The following is a 23037-nucleotide window of genomic DNA, read 5'->3' as shown; positions in this document are numbered from 1 at the left end:
ATCGTTAAAATGTTTCTTAGATGCTAAATATGGGGTTGTATCCAGATAAAATTGATACATTCTTTCAATTACCCTTTCCTTCTGTAGACTTCTTTCATGCCATTTCTCAGGTCCCCCCTCATATCATCCCCAGGGCCCCATAACAGCACCATTTTACGGAGAACAGTGGTCTGCAACAGGGGTGGGTGATTTGGCTCAGGTAAGCCCAAAAATTCTAACATCAAAGCTAATTTGAGTACTTTTTGGGCTTATCCAAGCCTAATCAAGCCTCCTATAAAGTTAAACCAGCTGAATCAGAGAAACCCAAGTTGATTCAGATTTGATTGAGCTGATTGATTGCCCACTAAACAGCTGATCCTGAATTTCACCTGTTTGGTGGGTCCTTTAAATGCCCTCAGACTCTTCTCCTGCTGTGGAAGTCTCAGGGAGTGAGTGCACCAAATAGCTTACCTTTAGGCTCAGCTGTTTAGTGGTGTCTTTAAATGCCTCGCCCTCCCTGCTCCCAGATTGTACAGAGCCTGGTCTCTGTAACATCAGAGCGGTCTGCAGAGAGACATTTAAACACTGCCAGATAGCTGAGAACAGCTCTGGAGGCTGTCTTAGCTGAATCAGTTTGAGGTTTCCAAATCAGCTAAATTTGAATCAATATGCCAAATCAGTTATTTGGTTGATTCGAGTTGTACTGAATCAGGAAATGTCAAAATGTCAGGAAATGACCCCCCCCCACCACCCCTGTACACATCCCTAGTCTGCAGCAGGATGGAGGCAGAAAAGTTCCATTCTGACACTGGAAAATTTGGTTTGGATACAGCCCAGTATGTGCAAATATTGTTGCACAAAACTGGAAAAGGCTGAGGAAGGAAAGGTACCACCTTACTTTGCAAAACTGAGGTTCTCATGATTTCCTGCAAAGGACTGAATCCAATAGGTATAGTTTACTTTTAGCAACTTTTCTCCTGAAGTTCTCTCAAAACATAATCCTTGAAAAGTACAACTGCTCTCACAAGACTGAAGAAGGAAGATTCCTACACATTCGCCCTCTTTGTACTCTATGGCATATTGTTCTGGAGGATCCTGGAATGCCAGCAACTGCTTTTAGCAGATGTGAAGATTAGAGGGGAAGACAATAAATTGCTTCTGTGAACTCTGTTCAAAAACCACTGGATCCTGTATCCATGTATGTATTACTGCAAATAATGTTTATATGCCATTATTACAAGAGCATTCAGTTTCTGAGGCAGTTATCAGCTGTGCTCTAATTTGACTAAATTAATGTTGATTGATGTTTCAGTGCTAAAATTAGTTTTTACTTGAGACAATTTCTCAGAATTCTCCTTGGATCCTGTGAACTATTTTCATGCACACTATGCAACCTCTCCCTCTTGCACTAGTATTACTATTTGTGCAAGGGTTCGTTGAAAATCACTGATCTTTCAGAAACTTAGAATCATAGAATTAACTTAAGTGCTACCAAGAGGTAGTGAACTCTGTGGCAGAAGCTGTCTAAAATGCATGGAACTTGTTCACAGGATCCAAGCCTATGGAGATTGTTTATGCAAAAACATACCAAATAGTATTCTTTGAGAAAGGTAACATATAGAGAAAATATATACTGACCAAGTCCAAATTAGTTGTGCACTGAACCAGCACCTGAGCATGTGGTAATGAACAGAACTATACCTACCGCAGCTCAATAATTGGTTGTGATGTTTGATTTATTTACAGTCCCAAATGTTTCTAAACATTATCTCTGAATTTCTGGGTAAATTTGGGAAATGGGAAGAACTTAGATTTATGTGAGAAATCAACGGACTGGATTTTAAAAAACCTGAATTGATTATAATTGCCAGTGCATGCAGTTTGTTTTCCCATACACGGTTGAAGCAGCAATTTTATTTGCAGTGGTAAATGGCAGCTAGAGTGCCTGATCACTCAAATACTACACACAGTAGGTAGGTTTTGCTCTCGTTGCAATAATACCTCCCAGGGAAGTGATTTACTTTTTTTCACAGACACAGAGGTTTACTAAAGCCATTCACATACATGAGATAAAAAGATGAAAATGGAGATACTGCTTAGATGGATTAGTATTATTTATATCTTTCTCCCACATTTAATTTATATCCTACTACTCTTTGAACTTGTAGTGATACAGATACTATTCTTTGGCACTCTTCCACTCAGTCACTTATTACAACCAGTTAAGTGATAAGTCAAGTAACTGCATCTGGAACTCTCTTGTAAAAAATTCATCTGTTCACTTCTATTGAAATCTTCCACCAGTGGGTGAATTGTTTTTGTTTCATTTGGCGTTATTTATTATTTAGTTATTTATTGAATTCAGTTATCTCTCCTTCCTTCACAATTTTTAACTGGTGTTTTAATGTTTTTGTGCATGTATTTTAGCTTTGGTTTTAACTGTTCAATGATGTGATATTATTATTATTATTAAAAATCTGTTAGCTGCCTTAGTGACCCTGATGAAGGTAGGAGGTGGGTTATAAATAAAATTAAGTAAAAAAAAAATATCCTGGTATCTGGGGCTAGTTTTGTATACCCCCGTGGTCTAAATTATGTATCATTTACTTAGTTCCATAAAACGTAATGGGAACCAGAGGCACCAGTCCTTATCTACCATTTTTCAGACTAAATAGTTTGATGAAATATAGGAACTTGTTGATCTTGCTTTAATATTAAGTATATATACTGTACAGCTAACTGCACTGATAGAATTATAGGTTGACTTCAAAATGTGCAAATGGAAGGAACTTCATCTGGGAAGGGAATCTATGGTTTTTGGGGATTTTTCACTCCAGATGCAATCCTACTTGCTGCAAGCCTTGACCTGCTGAAACAGCTTCTTGAGTGATATTGGGTACTTCCAAAGTGGGGGAAGACAGGGGAGAGCTCAGTTCGCTAAATCCAACCCTCCAGTTGGCAAAACTGGTGAAGAAATGTTTGTAGTGCAGCAATGATGCAGGACTTATCATAGCTTAAACCCAAGCAATTCTGGATTTGTCTTGCATTGGAAATCAAGAGACACCTTATTGATGGACCATATCAGAAACGGTAACTACATTTGGCTACATCACATTACTTGGTTTCATTTAGACTTAAAGTTTTGAAACTGACTTTTCATGACCTTTGCAGTAATTGATCCCAAAGAAAACAGTTTTCACTGCCTTACCACACCACACTTCAGCGAAACAGCCCTGACCCAGCTTCTTTTCCCGAAACAATGAATCCCGTGCAACTTCCCATGCATCCTTAGCCAATCCGACAGTTTGTGGAGTGTAATTCGATGCAATCACAGTTAAGTTAAAACATAAACCATCAGCTTTCTCTACAGGAAAGGAAATTAATAAATGAAATACTCATAATCAAGGTGGCTATGCATGCACTAGAGAAGATGGAAGATGCTATGCCATTCAGTGCCCACATTCAGTTAATGACCATATCCGTATTAAACCTTTGTATAACCGATTAGAATGTGCGAAGCTTGTCAAACCGGATAGGTACATCCAGGGACATACAGTATCAACTTCCTTAAAAAAATTACTCAGTGCTTTGAATTAAAGCTTTGTAAAGCCAAGTGCATATTATACTAAGTCACTAAAGATATGTGCTTTTTTGATATTGTTGGTTATTTTTCATTTTGCTTCCACATTCCATCTTCCATCTTGCCTCCATATCTGTGAGCCTATTTGAAAATAGTAATATTAGCTCTGCATACCCATCCATACTTCCCCAAACTGCCCATTTCCCAGTCTCTTGATCAACTGCAGTGATTCTCGTGGAATTTCCCAGACATCTTTGGTTTTGACTGACAGATCAGTAAGCCTTGGCATTCCTTTATGACAAGGGACTACTAAGCGGCAGCAAAGACCTGCAGCTCTCTCTGATGAAGCAGAAGTGAAGCCAAGGGAAAAGAAAAGAGTAACAAACATGAAAAACACAGCAAGCAAGAAAACAGTGCTAGTAAACAAGTTTCATTATCTGTTAGTAGCATTTGAAACAAAAGCCTGAGGATAAATAAACAGCAGTCTTAAAACACTTGATTGAAAATATACAGGGGTATTTTGAACACTACTGGGAATAGAAATTGTCTGAGGATGTCACATAAGTACAGAGAAGGCAGAAGAATCTGTCAACCATAGTTGAACTCACCAGCTCTTATAAAAGTTGTATGTTGCAGAAGGTCCTATAGAAGGAATGCTACCACCACCAGCAGCAGTTAATGAAAAGAAGATAGAGGGGGCCTAATGATCAACAGACCAAGCAGGAACCTAGATAAAAAGTGGTGGAGAATGGAGACATGCAGAGATATAAAAAGGAACAGGGGAATGCCAGGAAGAGTGAGAGGAACCATATGTATAGCCAGGATTGAAGAGAAGAAGATAAATTCACCAGTGGCCATTGAAGTGGTGTATAAAGCAACGAACTATTGCTGCAGAGCCTTAAGTGAGAGGGAAGAGAATTTTGCAAGCTTCTTGATTTAGGATCTCCCCCATCCTACCCTGTCCTGCCAGTCTACTGAACAAAGTTTGAAGTCTATCTCCAGCCCAGCCTGGAACATTCTTTAGGCTTTGAGATACCCCAGAAGTGGCACAATTTTGCAGAATATGGTTGGGAAGCATAACTGCGTACATGCCTACCTGGAGCCCATCCCCTTCCTACCCCCTCCAGGCCCAGCACTGGCCACTGGGGGGGGGGGGACAACAGGTTGACATGATCATATATGGTGATATCATCCAATAAATGTTTAACAAAATTAAATATATATATATTTTAAAATTGATTAATTCCCACCCATTTGGAAAAACCTTCCAGGGCTGCCAAGAAACCCTAGTTAAGAAAGCCTGCTCCAGCCTAAGGAGCCCTCCAGCAACTTGTGACTCTTCCACTAAATGAAGGATTCTTAGAGGATGGATGGACCCACTCCATTAACTACATTGTCCACCAACAGCATGCAGTAAAACCAAATAATGTAATAATATATTATAAAATCAGTAAAACTAATAATATCAATAAAATGGTAGAACAGCCTAGCAACATGAGAGACAGTGAACGATTCAACAAGTGTTCCTTAAAATAATTTCAGTAAGATTGCAGAGGCAGTCAGGAAGTGGCTCAAGCAAATACTATTCAGATACCCTGCTGATAAATGGCTGGCAGTGCTCTGTCTGGAAATGGGGTAATGCTGTTACTAGCCCATTGCCATACATGTCACTGCTGGCTGTTTATCAGCAGTGTACCTGCATGGTGCTGTGAACACTATACCTGCTTTGGTTGCCTCTGACAGATGGAACAGATAAGAATGCAGGTCTCTTTCTTTCTCAATTGTTGCTCAGCAGTGTCCATTTACTGTTTTCCGTCACACTTCACTGGCTAGTGCTATTCACATTTTGATTTGAAATAACTAGTCAAATCTGTTTCTGCAGACCTACAGTCTTTCGCCATACAGAAACAAATGCCTGTTTAGCAACAGTTTTTCTACCAGCTGTAAAATCTGCTATGGATTAATGTTCTGGCACTGCACCAACAGAACAACCAAGATAAGAGGTAAAACATTCTAAGTCTAAGCAGAAGCAAGCAGGAGTGCATAGTCTTGCAATACAATTGAGAGTTATATACAGTGTTATTATTTATAAAATAGGCAAGGCATAAATTGCAAGTAGTCTTCTAAGTAGCATAGCCTTAGAACAGGGGTAAGTCAAACTGCTGTCATTCGCTGGCATGAGCTCATGGGAATTGTAGTCCATGGATATCTGGAGGGCCGCAGTTTGACTACCCCTGCCTTAGAACAAGTAGAAAGAAAAGACCAAGAGTTACACAGAAATAAAACAGAGTTACACAGAAATAAAACAATGTGGGATAGATGTTTACTATGTTTTAAAAAAACATTCAACATTTTTTGTTATAGATGTATTACCCCAGAGTAATCATTTATTGAAACAAATAATAGATCCTTTTAGAACTCTTTTTTCTCTGTTTTCAAACATACACACAAACATTCTAAAACATATATTTTAAAAAGTATTTCACAGCTAGGAATGATGTAAAGCAAATCATATATGAGCCCTCTAAAGTGAAAATACATGTTAATCTCAATTTTTAAAAATTGTTTGTTTCTACCCATTTTATCATCTAATCTTCTTTATAAACATATATTTAAAAAGGAGTCTTAATGTGGCACTAAATAAGTAACAGAAACTCATTGAAGGTATAAAGGAAGAAATCAGCCAAGTCATGGAATGGCATTAATATTTATTGATTGATTGATTGATTGATTGATTGATTTACATTTATATACCGCCCTCCCTGAAGGCTCCATATCAATCACAATCCACAACATATTTCTGCATTTCTAAGTAATGAATAAGAACTGTATTTAAAGGACAAATATTTTTATCCTAATACCACATAAATAGTTGATAATGCAGTGTTTCTATCCACATAAAAGCACAGATTTGGCAAAAATTGATTTTAATAAAACATGTTGGCCTCTACGGCATCTTCATTGCAATTCAAGGGAAAGCTCTTAAGAGCAGGGGATGGAGAGACAGGGTTGCCAGATCCAGGTTAGGAAACTCCTGTAGATTTGGGCATGGAGCCTGGGGAGGACAGGAATATCAATAGTTTCCAATGCCACAGAATCTACTCTCCAGAGCATCCATTTTATCTAAGCGAACTGATCTCTGTGATCTGGAGATGAGCTGTAATTTCAGATGTTCAGATATTTAGCCCTCACCTGGAGGTTTGCAACCATATCTGGAAACAAATTCCACAGGTACTACAAGACTACAAGCGTTTGAAAACAGGCTGTAAATCTTTCATCAGTTATTTATTTTATTTTATTTTATTTATTTAGATTTATAACAAGCATTTGCTATTCTAATCAAAAATAAAACAGGGTTGCTCACCTGTACCTGTTGTTCATCATTGATCTTCTGTACAGCTCACACATGGGGACTGCGCTTGCCCAGGCCTGCCTCAGAAAGGTTTTTGTAGCTAAAAGCATCTGGAGGGCACTGTGTGCTTGAAGTAGAACTCTTGGCCGTGTCCCAATGAGCACATGCTCCCACATAGCAGCACCCTCAACCCTCAGTACCTCTAGCACCGCTGAAGCTCAGAGCATGTAGTGGAGTTAGAGGGAGGATATGTGTTCCTGCACAGAAGACACTTGATGAACAACAGTTAGAAGTGAACAACCTTGTTTTCATCATCAATCTTCTGTGCAGTTCATGTATGGGGATACTAGAAAGTCACTCAACAGGAGGAGCGGACATGCTCTGTTCACTTGAATATGAACTGTAGAACAGCTTTCCCTAGATGTGCTTCTCTTCTGGCCTGGATATCCAAGGCATAATGATGCACAAAGTGTCTGCGGAAGACCATGTGGCAGCTCTGCAGATCTCCAAGATCTGCGGCCCCAACATGAAACATTGTGGATGGTGCCGCAGCCCTGGTGGAATGCACCCTAACTCCCATGGGAGATTCCCTCCCAGCTGTCTCATAACATTTCCTTATGGTGGCAACAATCAACCGTGAGAGGGTCTGAGTGGGGTGCATGTTTTCCTCTATTGGGACTTGCCATGCATAGATATAAAGCTGCGAGACCTGCCAGCTGATGAAAATCACAAAGTTGCTTCCTTTCTAAACTCTGAGGTCCTTGACAAATAAAATAAAAGGGTCCTCCTAACATGTAAATTGTGAAGAAGTTTCTCCTCTCCTTGCTCCTCTGCTAAAGTATGAAGAAGTTTCTCCTCTGATTCGGCTCTTGGAAAGAACACAGATAAGATCACCTCTTGAGGCATATGGAATTTCAATGATAATTTAAGGACAAATTCTAGACTAGGCCTTAGAATAACTATTTCAGGAGAAAACTTTAGAAATGGAAGGTCTACTCTTAGTGTGGCCAGTTCCTTCACTTTTGTAGCTGAAGTATTGACAACCTAACCTTCAGAGCTAGTAATTCCAATAAACATGGCTATCGGCTCAAATGGTTTATACATCAATTCAGCCAGTACTAATGATAGAGACCATTGTGGGATTATAGGATCTGCAAGGGGACACAAATTCTTAAGCCCCTTTTGACAAATGATGTGCAAATAGAGTCTCACTTATGTAAATAAAAGACTGCAGCTAGGTTTACTTTCAGAGAAGACCTAGACCTTGTCCTTTCAATGACCGTTTATGCACTGGAGGTTTCATGCTGGGCTGCAGGCTGGAGTTTTAATCGTGGCAGGTTGCCCCACCTCTTCCTGCACCCACATGGGGGAGCATTTGGCCTGGTGCACCTATCCACCCCCTATCTGTGCTCCTGATAGGGGGTGGGGCAGTGAAGGTCTCAGTGCATAAACAGTCAATGAGAGTAAATAGTCAAAGCAAAGGTGCATTTGAGGGAGAGGTTGTTGTCTGTCTGAAGACCATGAAACAAATTTCTTCCACTTATATGAATATGATCTCCTAGTACTATGCTTCCTTGCATTAAGCAGGACTGTATTTACTACTTCTGAAAATACCAAATCTTCATGTGTGGAGTCAGATTTGTCTTGGCCAAAAGGAGACAATGAGAATAATCCCAGAATTCTGAGTATCAGGGGGAATAGGCAGGAAGGCATAGAACAGGGCTCCTTCCCACATGGTTGGGAAGGTGTCTCCCAACAACCCTTTCCCCCTCCCCTGCCAGGAACAATACGGCACTGCTTTGCCATTGTACTCTGTTGTGAACAGAGCTATTTCTTGTGTGCCTCAGCATGCCAAAAATTGATCTCATGGCTGTATGTAAAAACCCATTCATGGGAAATAGCAACTTCCCTGCTGAGCTTGTCTGCTTGAATGAATCTCCCAGAATATGAATAGCATGAATAACTGCTCCTAATTCTACTATGGTATCTCAGATCACCACAGCTCCCAGACACATTAGTCTGGGCCCTGTGACCCTTTGCTTGTTGACACAGAACATCATGGCCACATTGTCCATCTGCAAGATGATGTTTTGGTTTCAAACAGTATCTGAGAAACAAGTAAGGGAAAACTTACTGCTCTTAATTCCAATATATTAATATGCAAGGCTCTCTCATGCTCAGACCAGAGCCCTTGTGCTGAGAGTCCTCCACAGTGGGCTCCCGATCCCCCCAATGATGCATCCTTCATCAAAGTAATGTCATGACTGCGTGTGCCAAAAGCTATATATTTAAATAAAATTTTTATTTTCTTCCTATGACTGCAAGGATTTAATGACTTTTCTGGGGATGGAACACTTATGCCAATGAGGATGGCATTGAACCCTGTAGTATGACAGGAACCACAACTGGAAACACCTCATGCGTAACCTGGCCAAAGACAACACTGAAGTGGATGACACCATGAGTCCTAACAATTTCAGTATTTGTTTGAATGGTTGAAATCTTTCAGTTGGAAAAACTGATACCAAACCCTTAATTTTTGTTCAGTTCTTTCTAAAGGGAACAAGCCTTTAGCCTGTAATGAATGCAGACTCACTCCAATGAACTAAGTCACCTGGGAAGGTTACAGTTGGGATTTCTCCCAATTTACCAGTTACGCAGTTTACAACGCTCTATACATTGTTCTGTATTAGCTACTAACAACCAATCATCAAGGTAAGGAAAGATGTTGCATCCTTTCGACCCTAAATGAACAATCACTGGGTTGATAAATTTTGTGAACACCCTTGGGTTTGTGGACAGATCGAAGACAGATGAAGTGTTGAAAAACACAGTCACCATATCTGAATTGCAGGAACTTTCTGTCTGCAAAATGAATCAAGTTGTGAAAATAAGCATATTTCAAGTCAATCACAATGGGGAAGATGGATGGTTTTTAGCTTTTTATGTGGGGTTTTATTTTTTATGTAACACGCCACAAGCTGGCTTGCTGAGAGCAGCGAGGAACATCAACCATTCTAAAATGTGAAACCTGTAAATAAACTTTGAACCTTCTTAAATCTAAGATGGGTCTAAACCCTCATCTTTTTTGTCAACTGTAAACATACAAGAACAGATCATTCTGGGTATAGTACCTCCTCAATTGGTGCTTTCTGAACCAGAGCTTCCGAAGCTCCTAAGAGCTTAGTGGTGGTGAGGAATTAATTTCTAGCCTGTAACCCATCCCAAAAATCTGCAGGACCCAAAGGTCCAAAGTAATGTGATGCCAACTATTAGCAAATTTAGCTTGCCTCTCTCCAAATCTGATGGCCCCAGCCAATACTTCCAATCATAATCCAGCTTTCTAGTGGCTGCAAAGGATCATTCTGGGAAGAAGAATCAAACCAGGAGTGATGTCTCAATATAACTGAGCTCGCTAAGACCGTTTATGCACTGGAGGTTTCATGCCAGGCTGCAGGATGGAGTTTTAGTTGTGGCAGGTTGCCACACCTCTTCCTGCACCCACACGGGGGAGCATTTGGCCTGGTGCACTTCATCCACCCCTGATTTGTGCTCCTGCACGGGAGCTGGGGCAGTGAAGTTCCCAGTGCGTAAATGGTCTAAGGCATGGAGAGCTGAGCCTACAGTGTTTGCTGGCATGAATCTGTTGTTTGGACAATTTTGCAGCTTCTGATAGACAGATTTCTGCTGACTCTTATCCTCTGGCAAAACTCAATGAATAGGACCATGCATTCCGAAAGAAACAACTGGTATTCAGTCATTATTGTTGGGGAATTGGCTAACTTAAATTCCAATAAAGCAGAAAAATATAGCTTCCTGACCAAAGTGTCCGGTTTCCTTCCCTCTTTATCAATGGGTGCAGCATGGTAGCCTTGCTTCCCTTTGGGTTGCATTTCCTCTACTACTTTTTCCGCTAGGTTTTTGGTTGAGGACCGGACATGGAAGATCTAGGGGCTCATCCATATTTAACAACAACTTTCTTTCCTGCATTTGGGTGACAGCCTGGGAGTTTCCCTGACACGCTGAGGGGAGAGGTTGAGGAGATGAACTTTTTACTTTTTTTGCTGCCAGTTTTTGAGTATTGATAGTGGTTGCGTTTTTAACATTTCTATTTTATGTGGTGTTTTTATCTTTGATTGTAATCTGCTGTGAGACGGTTCCCTGATAGCGGAGGGTAATAAATCCAATCAATCTAAAGAGGGGATGAATTGATAAATAATTAAATGGGTACTTTTCACCTTGTAGAAGTGTTCAGTCTTCTAAAAGTAGGTTGGATAGATGCTGAATGTTGCCAGAGTTCTTGGCTTAATTAATTAATTCTTCCAAGCCTTCCAGGATCAGGAAAGCAATGATTCCTGGGGAATCTGAATAAAGGCAGCTTAAAATTCTATCCTTTGTTTTATGTTTCACAGAAAAAAGCATAGCTTATGCTCACCTGTTGGAAGCATTTTTGCCTTGCACTTAGTGCACTTCTTAAATAGGGCTTTTTGAGCCACTGTAACGGTCTGGATCTTCTTACCAAGTTGTTCCTCAATGAAGCAAAGCTATGAGCCACCAATTACTTTGGTGGCCAAAGAGGAACTGAAGGTTGGAGGTGCTGGAGCATGCAGTCATTGGAATGGGGCCAAGAGGCTTTTAGTTACTAAACCTTTCCAAGGCAGGCCTGGTCAAGCACAGTTCCCATGTGTAAATGATGACAAACAATTTTTATTGAAAAGTGAGGGACCCAACTAGCTATTTAAAATCTAAAGACCAAAATCAGGATGATGTTGTGGCTTTTTATAATGTGCTGTTCCCAGAACTAATAAAAAGCTAACAGGTGCTGCACAGGGTCCTTTATAGCGGTGGTCCCCAACTACCGGGCTGCGACCTGGTGCCAGGCCACGAAGGCCCTGGCACTGGGCCGTGGCGCCCTCTCCCCGCCCCCCCACTGTAAGAAACTTACCAGGCCGCAAGCTTGCGGCCCGGCAAGCTTCTTACTGTGGGAGGGGGAGAGGGAAGCAGGGCCACGTCTGTGCATTGCGCATGCGCGGTCGGGCCGTGCATGCGCATATGCGACGTGCACAGCCAAAAGAGTGCCGCCATGCGCATTGCACATGTGTGCATGCCCAGCCTGACTGTGCATGTGCAATGCGCGGGCGCGCATGTGCGGCGGGCGCGGCTGGGCAATCGCCCTGCTTTCTGCCGCCGGTTCCCAGCCTCAAAAAGGTTGGGGACCACTACTTTATAGGATGGAGTATGCAATAGGAAGTAAAAGGGCTTAATCCTCAAACAGCCCTGCAAACAAACTTGATCTTCTTCTCTGATATCATTTGCAGCTATGGAAAGAAAAACGGGTTTGCAAAATGTATTTCTTTTCCTTACTAGGTTGAATAAATCTCAATATTTAAAGAGTCAATATTTAAAGATGGTGGAGTTTTTCTTGGATGCAAGGTGTGTTGGCTGTGCAAGATGCCCTGTGCCAGTGGAATACTCTGTTTGCATCATGGGAAAGCTCTGCCAGTAGCCAAACAGGAATGCTGGAACCAACCCAGTATTTTTACTATTTCTTTTTTGTTTTTATGTATATTTAAATATAAATATATATAATTCCTTTATATATTATACATTCGAATGGATCAACATGTTAGTTACTGTGTATATTTTCTTGTTTACAGGTTGCCTCAGGTATCCTTTAGATTAGAACAGAAAGGCAAGGAATACAAACCTAAATAAATTAGAAAGGCCAATAAATTCAGTGAAGGATACTAAGCTCCTTAACATTTTCTCCCGAAATAGTTCCACAGAAAATATTTTGTATCTTAAAAGAAGTGAGAATATAACAAATACATATTCGCAAAGTTACCTGAATAGTGCTGAACAAGTTGCTGAAGTGTTTCAAATTGTGCCCTAGTTGTAATGTAATATCCACCATTGTCGAGTTTACGAATTTTATAATGTTTCACATGATCTCCTTTCATATCATCCCAGTCACGAATAGATAATGAATAGGCACCTATTAAACAAGGAAAAGAAAAGCTGAACTAGAAAAACAAAAATAGGGTTGTACAATGTCATTATTAACCATTTAATTTAAGACATAGATATGAAAAGCATTTCTCATTTATATTATGCCACTTCAGGGTTACAGGAAGAGAGAGAATAGCTGAGCATCTACTCAGAACTTTAGGAGTGCTGTTTTCAGGGAGCTCTGAGAAAAACTAGGTATGGTTTTAAATCCAAAGAGAGAAATGAATTCAAAAGAAATAAGATATTCTGAAAGCACGAGCACAAATTGTTTCATTCAGAAGCACAAAGTAGTAGACATCTAAAGAACCTGATGCAGCTACATAAGAAATTCCCCAATTAACTGAGACCTAAATGTATTGGACATGACAGGGGGCATATATAACCAAGGAAAAATACAAAAGAATCATCCAAACCTGCAAAGGTGGTATCAGGAAGGCTAAAGAAAGAGCTAAGACTTGCAAGTGCTTCTTGTTAAATGCAAAGCAAGAAGAACAAGGAAGGGGTACACCTGATGCTTTGGAGAAGGTAGTTATATCTTCACTGGTAATAAAGACAAGGCAAACCAATTAACCAAGGTTTCTCCTACATGGGGAATTATGTCCAAAAGCAGAACATACCATGAGTGACTTGCAGCAAAGGAAGCAGAAAACATCTAGTTATACTGTTACCCTAGAGCAGGGGTAGTCAAACTGCGGCCCTCCAGATGTCCATGGACATCTGGAGGGCCGCAGTTTGACTACCCCTGCCCTAGAGGTAGCCCATAATGGAAGTGTGCCTCACACAGAGATACCTTCATGCACAGAAGCCCATGACTGGACTCTGAGCAGGTTGGCACACACAGAAACCAGCCTGGCAGAGACTGACTATGGAGTCAGTAGGGCCCCTTAAGAAACCTAGGAAGCCAGGCTAAGTCTCCATCTTGTTTGGCCTTCACTAGATTTCTTACATTTCCTCCTTGCCCAACTGACTGAGCTAAATGTGCACGTTATCTAAATCACACCCCCCCCCCAGCCAAAGACCATTAGACTATCTAAAGGAAAGGAATATCCCTTCAAGGTACTAGCTGCAACTTCTTTTGTCTATCTTGTCCAGTGTAATTTCTGTCTAGCAGCATCTCTTATCCCCAAATGTCTTCCCCCCAGTTCTTCCTGATAAAACAAAGACAGGGCCATTAGCGACACATTACACCTAGCCAAGGTATTGTTCTACTTGATGAGATTACTCCACACCTCCCACTCTAGTGACATCACAGTTCAAACTCACCTATCAGGTACGCATAATATCGGAGACCAATCAACAATTACGGACTTCCCAGTGGGCAGACTCTGGGGCTGGCCCGGGAATTTCAAACACTATATCAAGCCTTGCACACACCCTGTGTGTGTGTGTTGTGTTATCCACACCCGGCATCCTGTCCACCCCTGATGTCGTCAACCCTGTGTCTGGGCTGCTTGGATCCAAGAAAGGTGCAGTATCTTGAACTTGTCCCCCTGTAGAACTTTGTGTATGTATGGTTTTGCTTATGTGTGTGTTTTGAATGTACCCTGATATTTTCCCCAAATAAATCCCCTGAGTGTAAGCTTAATTGTCTTCTTCATTTAAGAAGGGTTTCTTCCAGGGAAAGGACCCCGTAAAAAAATGGTAGTAAAGATCCTGCATTACCCAGCCTCTTGCTATATTCATAATTCCCCAGCAATTTGGGTAACAATACTACATGAATTCAAGTCTCCAGGGCTAGCTGAACTGCATTTCAGGGTACTACAGCAGCTTGCAGATGTTATTCTGGAAACTCTATTCTAATCTTTGAGAATTTGTGGGAAAATGAGTGAGGTCATGGAAGACTGGAGACAAGCAAATGTTGTCTCTGTTTTTGAAAAAGTGACTGGTCAGCTTAATGCTGATGCCTGGTAAAATAATGGAAATAATGGAACAGATTATTAAGTGAGCAACTAGAGAAGAAAGTGTTGATTGCTAGCTGCCAGCATGAGTTTAGCAAGAGTAAGTTAGGCAGACAAATCTTATTTCCTTTTTGGTAGACTATGGGAATGTAATCAATATAATATATCTTGATTTCAGCAAAGCATCTGACAGTTTCCCACGGTATGCTTCTGAACAAGTGGGTAAACATGGGCTGGATGATTCTACTTTCAGGTGAATTCATATTTGATTGAGCAACGGTAGGTTAATTTGTAAAAATGGGCAGATGAGGGCCGGCAGCACCGCGGTGAAGTTTAGTAAGATAGGCGAGCGGTGTGGCAATGGCAGCAGGCTACACGCATGCGCACAAGTGGGCTGCACGCATGTGTGTTTTGCAGGGGTGTAGCGGCAGGGTGCGGGCGCGCCGCAAGGCCTGTCCGCGTTGCTGGTGGTGCCTTCGGTTGGGCGCTGTGTCGGAATGCCACGTATGCGTGGTTCTAGTGGTCTTCTCGGCCTCACGGCCTAGTTGCGGTGGCGGCGGCGAGCATTGGGAGCAGCCAGCAAAGCAGAAAACGGTAAGTACGGGCTGGGAGAAGGGTGGGGGCCCCCCAAGGGACGGGCGGGGTCAGGGTGGGAAGCACGCAGTTGGTGGCGGTCGAGAGGCAGCTGGGGAGATGCGTGGGGGGTAGCGGCCAGTTCCCTGGACGGGCAAGGGCTGTTGCTGGGCGGAGGGAAAGAAGCCCGGGTGGCGTGTCTTTGATGTGGCATCCGCGCTGCTTTCCCTGGGCGCAGCAGCATGGGGCAACACTCCTCCCCGGCAGGCATCTGGTCCCTGGGCGAAGTCCGTCGGTGGGCGACTGGAAAAGAGCAGAGGACTCACTGTCTGGAGGGTGCAGCAGCGAGATTGGCTGCCTGGGAGGACTGGGGAGTCAGCGGCACGGTGTTCCTAAGACGGGCCAAGTAGCCAATGTTGAGGCGCACTTTGCGGCCCTCCCAATTGACCACTTGGCCCTGGAGTGCCACTCAGAGGAGTGAATCAGGAGCCGCGAGTTTTTATCACGGACAGCGCCTGCCCACTCTCCTCCCACTTAGCCCTTAGGCGTTTATTTAAACCGCTCCACTGGAGCGGTGTAAGGATGAGAGCATAGAGGGGATGCTTATCAAATTGTCGAATGACACAAAGCTGGAAACTTGGGTGAAAACACCAAAGGAGACTAAATTGGGATTCAAACTAATCCTGACAGGCTGGAAATACTAGATCAAGACAAACACAGTGCATTTCAACAGGGAGGCATGCAAACGGCAAACAAAGAAAATATAAACAAAGAAACAAAAGCACAAGTATGGGATGGGGAAACTTGGCTTGGCAGCAATATATGTGAAAAGAGTATAAGCGTCTTAGTTCAGCACAAGCTAAACTGGAGCAAGCAGTGGGCTTCTTTAGCATATATTTGTTCTCCCTTCTTCCAAGGAACTCAGGGTGATAAACATCTTGTTTCCCTCCTTACATCACACCAATCTTGTGAGTTGGACAAGGATGAGAGAAAATGACTCCCACAAGGCCACTTGGCAAGCTTCAAGACAGAATAGGGGATCTGAATCTGAATCTTCTAAGTCCTCGTCAGACACACTGACCTTAAATGTAAATGTTTTTTAAAAAAAATCTTGGGCTGCAATATCAGAAACCCAGGAGGTCCAGATCAAGATAAGTACTTATTCCACCCTATTGGGCACTGGCCAGATCTCAACTGGAGTACTGTGTTCAGTCTTGGGACTTCCTCATAAGGAGAATAAACTAGAGTGTCTGGAAACCAAGAAGTCTGAAAACCAAGCCCCATGAGGAAACACTTGGGTATATTTAGCTGGTAGAAAAGACAAATAAAAGACCACTGACTTCAAATATCTGGAAGGCTGTCACAGAGAAGATGAGAGCAGACTTGTTTTTTCTTGTTCCGGAGATCAGGATTAGAATGTGTACAAATTACATGGAAGCTTATTTGGGCTAAATATTGAGAGGAATTTCCTAATGGTAAGAGTAATTTAGTAGTGAAACAGACTGACGTGCGGTGGTGGATTCTCCCTCACTAAATATCTTTAAACAGAGGCTGGATGACCATCTGTTTCAGATACTCTAGTTGCATATTGCTGCTTTTAGCAGGCTATGGGGCTAGATTACCTCCAAGAAACTTCCAACTCTATGATTATTAAAAGAGGACTTTACTTGGCTGAATATTAATTGGTACAACTTTCAGTAATTGAAGATCAAAGAAAGCACTGTATTGGCAAATGCTGAATAAAACCAGAGGTAAGTAACAATTTTAGTATGCGCAATTTTTAAAGAATACTCCTCAACAGATGGTCCACGGGCTACTTAAACCTCATTATCAGCAAATGCTTCCTCACTACTCAAGCAAATTAAAGCAGAATGTAAGAGTCACGCATTTGATTTGACCCCTTCTTCATTTTCAACTTTCCCCTTCATGTGCACTTGCAGCAAAGTTTTAACCAGTCAATCTTGGTCTGTATCCCCCCCCCTCAAATTGTTAAGGTCCGCAGAAGTTATGATTTGGATTTGGTGATTATTCATCAACAAATTATGCTAGATTCATTTTGCTATTGCAGGTTGCATGAAAAAAGTAATCAATGTCTGATTAGGAAGCATTTGATACTGACTGACAACTCAAAAACGTATACTCTTGCCTGTGTGCTTAGCAACAAGGCAACTGGTCATGTTACCTTTGGTGGTTTCACTCTCTCGAATCAGGAAGGTCCCTCGTGGATTACCAAATGACAGCAGCTGTCTCTCAGCGTCCTTTCGTCCAAGCTTGCCAAAGTACCATCTAAACAAACCAAGATGTAGCGAATATAACATTTGAAGCTATTAGCCTCTAAGAAATCAGAATGCAAGAATATGAGTAGCATTGCTTAATATTTACAGCTTTATAAACAGATTTTTTTTAAAGATTATGGGAGCGTATGTAAGGTTTGTGTCCTGAAAATACAATAGAAAAATGTATTGTGGAGAGTAAGTTGGTATAGACCATTTTTACTCTCAAAAGAATTAAAAACTATTGTTAAAAAGTATTAAATATAAATTCCGTGCTGCTGTTTTGCTGATGACAGTGGTCAAGTTCTAACTTGTGAGATATATTGAAAATCCTTAACACAGAAGCATGCAGATTAATTTACAGACAGAGCAGATTACTTAGTGCAAGGCCCCTGGTCTCTCATCATAACAGCCAGCACTTGGAATTGGGCTTTGAAGCTAACAGGTCACAGAGCAACTGATGTAGCATTGGGATTACATGTTCTGGGCAGCTGAGTTCAGGCAGCAGGCGTGTTTGTGTCCAATGAAGCTTTCTGGATGTCTTCAAAGGCAGGCTCATGCAGAGTAGCCTAACTGGAATAATTGTGGCTGGACTGGCAGAAGCTAAGTACGGGCCAGTTCATGAACTACATGTAACTGAAAAAGGACATTGTGAAAAAAATGCCCCATGTAATAGGGACATACTAATAATCTTCCAAAGGGGAGCTTACTTTTAGGATGACTTTAATAGCCAGTTTTCAAGAAGTGCCCTCACAAACTCAAGCGCTCTGTAAATATCAATCAGGAAGACTAACCTAAAACCACCCACAAAACTCTGGCAAGAGGTTGCCACCAATATCTTCAGTACAAGAGCCACCCTCACTCTGGCATTAAATAATAATTCCTAATCATTTATCAGTACAGACCAAAAAAAAAAAAATCCAACCCTAATGTGATGTTACATTGTTTGAACATTATCACAACTGTGCCCTTGCACTGTCTTCAAGTACAGAATTATTAATCAGCCTTCCATAAAATGAAAAGAACATACTCTTCTGCTTGGATGGAGTCGACTGGAGCCACATAATTACTGGGTATGTAACCAGTTTCTCCTGTAGTTAAGGAACGGGCCTCCCACCAGTCTCCTTCCCTGCAAGACAAGAGGAGAGAGCATTAACAGGAAGCCAAAGTCACCTCTGAATTTACAATTGCTCATAACTTTTAATGACTTCTCATTATTACAGGCTCACTAAGAGTGGTACCCTGTGTCCACAAGCAGCTCAGAATCATGAATTCTCACAGTGCAAAGCATGTTCTACTGATATAAGAGCCTGTTGAATTGATGGAACATATCTTGTGTCCACAGAATGCATAATGATAAGATACTACAACAAAATTCCTCTTCTGGAAATTAATAGAAAATAGGAACTCAGCAATGACACAAACCATGAGAATAATTAACTGTATTAATTGGGTTGGATCTTGTGAACTGCATCCAGAAGATGTTCATGAATACAAATCTTGTCTGTGTTACCTTCCTCCATAGCTCCTTACATCACCGAGGAACTGATTCTAAGAGTCAGGAGAGCCTGACATCCAATGCCTCTAAACATGGAGGGGCAGCAAAATCCTCCCCTACCTCTTCTGCCAGGACAATCTCTTGGGCAGCAGACATGAGTAGTTCAGCAGTGGAATAGGCTGCCTAAGGAGGTGGTGAGCTCCCCCTCACTGGCAGTCTTCAAGCAAAGGTTTGATGCACACTTTTCTTGGGTGCTTTAGGATGCTTAGGGCTGATCCTGCGTTGAGCAGGGGGTTGGACTAGGCCCCTTCCATGATTCTATGATTTATGATTCTATGATTCTATGCCATTGGTTGAAGATGAAGACGAAGATAACAGTTTGTCGATGAGATACACCTAACTCCCAGCAATAGCATCACACTCAACAGTGAACAATGAAACTTAATACCTTTCACAAAGTATGAAGCACTGTTTTAAAGGATTTTTAGAAAGGACCAACGCCTTGTATACACTTGGTATAATTTTGGGGTACCCCCCCCCCTTTAAAAGCAGATCATCACAACGTACCTTAAACTGCATTTGATATTTAAATCAGTGCTGAATGTCATTTCTTTATAGGAAAATCTGGGTAAATTACTTGTATGCTATAGTATGCGATAAAAGCACTTGTGTCTATTTCACCTCATGCAAGTATTCCTACATGGTAGTGATATTCCTACAGGAAAATAAGTCTTTAGCCATACAGTCTTAATACAACACAGAGAGCTCTTTGCCATTGCTTTGTATTTTGCTATACTGGTGTATTTTCCAAAAATGCCACTAGATGGAGATATATTATCACATCCACAAATATTGCAGGTGGTCATGAAAAGCTATATGGAAGAGGGGTTTATAAGTAAGAGGCAACAAATACATTTATATTTCATATGTTGGGCTCCTTATAATATTATTCTAATCATAAGACATATGCACATATGCTGTGTGCTTTAAGTCAGGGGTAGTCAACCTGTGGTTCTTCAGATGTTCATGGACTACAATTCCCATTAGCCCCTGCCAGCATCTGCCAAAGCATCTGCTGGCAGGGGCTCATGGGAATTGTAGTCCATGAACATCTGGAGAACCACAGGTTGACTACCCCTGCTTTCAGTTACTTTTCCAAACTGAAACCCTCAGAAACATCTGCTGAGGTGTCTTAAAGACATGTGTTGAATAGCCACTTGCAGTGTAGCGTAAAGGTAAAGGTATCCCCTGTGCAAGCACCGAGTCATGTCTGACCCTTGGGGTGACGCCCTCTAGCGTTTTCATGGCAGACTCAATGCGGGGTGGTTTGCCAGTGCCTTCCCCAGTCGTTACCGTTGCAGTGTAGCATACAGGAAGTGAAATGGCACAGAAATGAAAAATTTAAAACATAGCATGTAGGGAGAAGAGACTAATGCTGGGAGCGATCGAGGGCAAAAGAAGGGGATGACAGAGAATGAGGTGGCTGGATGGAGTCCCTGAAGCAGTAGGTGCAAACTTAAATGGACTCCGGGGAATGGTTGAGGACAGGAAGGCCTGGAGGATCATTGTCCATGGGGTCGCGATGGGTCGGACACGACTTCGCACATAACAACAACAACAACAACATGTAGGGTACTACATGCTATCAAGCTCACAGGGAGTCATGCTAAAATAATTTAGCCCTATATAAGCAATAGATGATGCCTTTGTATCACATCTGTCTACAGGGGAACATTAATAAGTTGCTTATATAATAGTGGTTAATACATACATTTTGTGCCATATAGTACCCAACTAATCTTGGACTGTACTTTCTCCACAAAATAGGGCTATATAACTATCTTTTCTAGGAAAATCCATCTGTAACCACTCCGCGGGAGCAATATAAATAAAAGGCTAAGAGGAGTAGGGTCCGTGATGGGCTGTGTCCGTGATGGGCAAGGGGGCCCATTGGCCCCTTGCCCACGGACTGACAAGCAGAGGGGCCAATCGTCAGCCGAGCGCAGTGCTCCTTGCCCTCGGACTGATGAATCGGGAGGTGCACAGCGCCTCCCGCCCCGCCCCGCAACTCGGACACCTTCGGGCACCTGCCGCCATTATGCGGCTGCCCGCCTACAAGGTACATTGCAGGCCCCCGGCCTGGAGGAACCCTCCCCCGTCTCCCTCCCCAACGATACCCCATGTGGTGGCTGTGCTTCCCGGGCCAGGGAAACCCTCCCACAGCCCTCTCCCATGCTCCCCCACCCTCCCGCAGACCCGGGGAGAACGCCGCACCCGTCGCTGACACGGCGGCTGTGCTTCCCAGGTCGGGGTATGGACTAGGGGAGGTCCAAGGTTATCCGCCTACAAGGCATGTCGCAGGCCCCCGCCCTCGAGGAACCCTTCCCCTTCCCCCTCCCCAACGATACCCCACCCTCCTGCGGACCTGGGAAGCACGCCGCACCCATCACTGACACGGCGGCTGTGCTTCCCAGGTCGGTGGACCCTCCCCCTCCCCCACAATCCCCTCCCCTCCTGTGGACTGGGGGAGCACGCTGCATGCATCGCTGACGTGGTGGCTGTGCTTCCCAGGCTGGGGGAACCCCCCCGTGTTCTCATTTAATGGCAGAACTATTGCAAATGCAACCAATATCGTCTTTATTCTCAGCAAAAAAAGAGGACATTATACTGAAAATAAGAAGAGATGAGTTCTATATCCCACTTTTTTTTATTGTAAGGACTCTCAAAACTTACAATCCTCTCATGCCAACAGTCACCTTTCATGGTATGAGCCTGACAGAGCTCTGAGAGAACTGAGGCGGATCCAAGGTTATCCAGAAGGCTTCCTATGGAGGAGGTATGGGGATTCAAACCTGATTCTCCAAACTAGGGCCTCTGGATATGTCCAGGAGGTGTCAATAATATAAGGCATGACATACAGCAAAATACAGGAGAAAACAGGACAGATTGATTCATTCCCTTGTTCATTCATTCTTCCTCATCAACTACCTGTCTTCCAACCTTCCTGCTGGTACATGCCGGATCATGGCCAAGTTGCTTTGTGATATTTTATCATGATTGAATCCTTCTCTCCCCCCCCCCCCACCGAATAAGCTGTGAGGAGTTGCTAGGATTACAACTTTTATTTATCTACTGCATTTTTGATAATGGATTTATTCAACATAAGCACACACACAAAAAAAGGCATTACTGCATTTGTATTTCTGTTAGCAACTGTCTCATGAAATTCAGCAACTGTTTACAACTCAAGTGGAAGGCATATCAAGGTCCAAAGAAATGTAACAATGGAATCGTGGATGAAATTTTGCTTAATTTTTTAAAAAAGTGAAAGCAAGTAATCTAACCTAAGATGCATATTTCCAGTTTCTATCTTGCTTCAAAAACACAACCAGAGGATTTGAGTGAATTGATGTTGTTTACATTAAAGGTCACTTTGTTTATTTATCAGAATGTATGCAAGAACATATACTTACGAGCTGTTAAGTATCTGAAATTTTTCTCCTTTATGAAAACTTAAATCATCTTCTGTTCTTGCTTCATAATCATATAGAGCCACAAAAAGAGTTACACCTATGGAGAGATATATAACTGTGATTATACCATTGGAGACTTAGTACAGCATAATGGGAAAGAAAAGAGATGGTTTATAGCTTATGCAACAATCTATGAACAAGCTTTTTTGCTGTTATTCAGAATTTGCTAATTTTTACACATATCACAAAGCAATGTTTTTGTCACAATTTGCCTCCAAGGTCAAATAAATAATCCCTAGCAAGTGTGAATCCTATGTGTATATGAGAGTGTGAGTAGTGCCTATGTACATGAAGACTGTGTATGAATGGGTACACATGCTTGTGCCCTGAGCTAGACAGCCC

At 42.2% G+C, this 23037-nt stretch overlaps 1 protein-coding gene across 9 annotated transcripts in view; it reads right to left on the bottom strand.

The window, feature by feature from the left end:
• The window catches only part of FYN (FYN proto-oncogene, Src family tyrosine kinase), a 157699-nt gene that overhangs the window by 14230 nt on the left and 120432 nt on the right, over positions 1-23037 (bottom strand). For 8 of the 9 annotated variants that reach the window (XM_077301813.1, XM_077301839.1, XM_077301795.1 and 5 more), the window contains 5 exons: positions 22636-22732; positions 18695-18793; positions 17574-17677; positions 12757-12906; positions 3734-3898 (listed from right to left, as the gene is read on the bottom strand). In XM_077301813.1, the coding sequence (XP_077157928.1) occupies positions 3734-3898; positions 12757-12906; positions 17574-17677; positions 18695-18793; positions 22636-22732 (615 nt within the window). Of the gene's footprint in view, positions 1-3187; positions 3344-3733; positions 3899-12756; positions 12907-17573; positions 17678-18694; positions 18794-22635; positions 22733-23037 lie in introns of all 9 variants that reach the window. The other variant, XM_077301863.1, reaches the window with a different exon arrangement.

The sequence above is a fragment of the Paroedura picta genome, chromosome 1 (assembly GCF_049243985.1).
Source record: "Paroedura picta isolate Pp20150507F chromosome 1, Ppicta_v3.0, whole genome shotgun sequence".
NCBI lineage: Eukaryota > Metazoa > Chordata > Lepidosauria > Squamata > Gekkonidae > Paroedura > Paroedura picta.
This window is presented reverse-complemented; position numbering and strand designations above follow the sequence as displayed.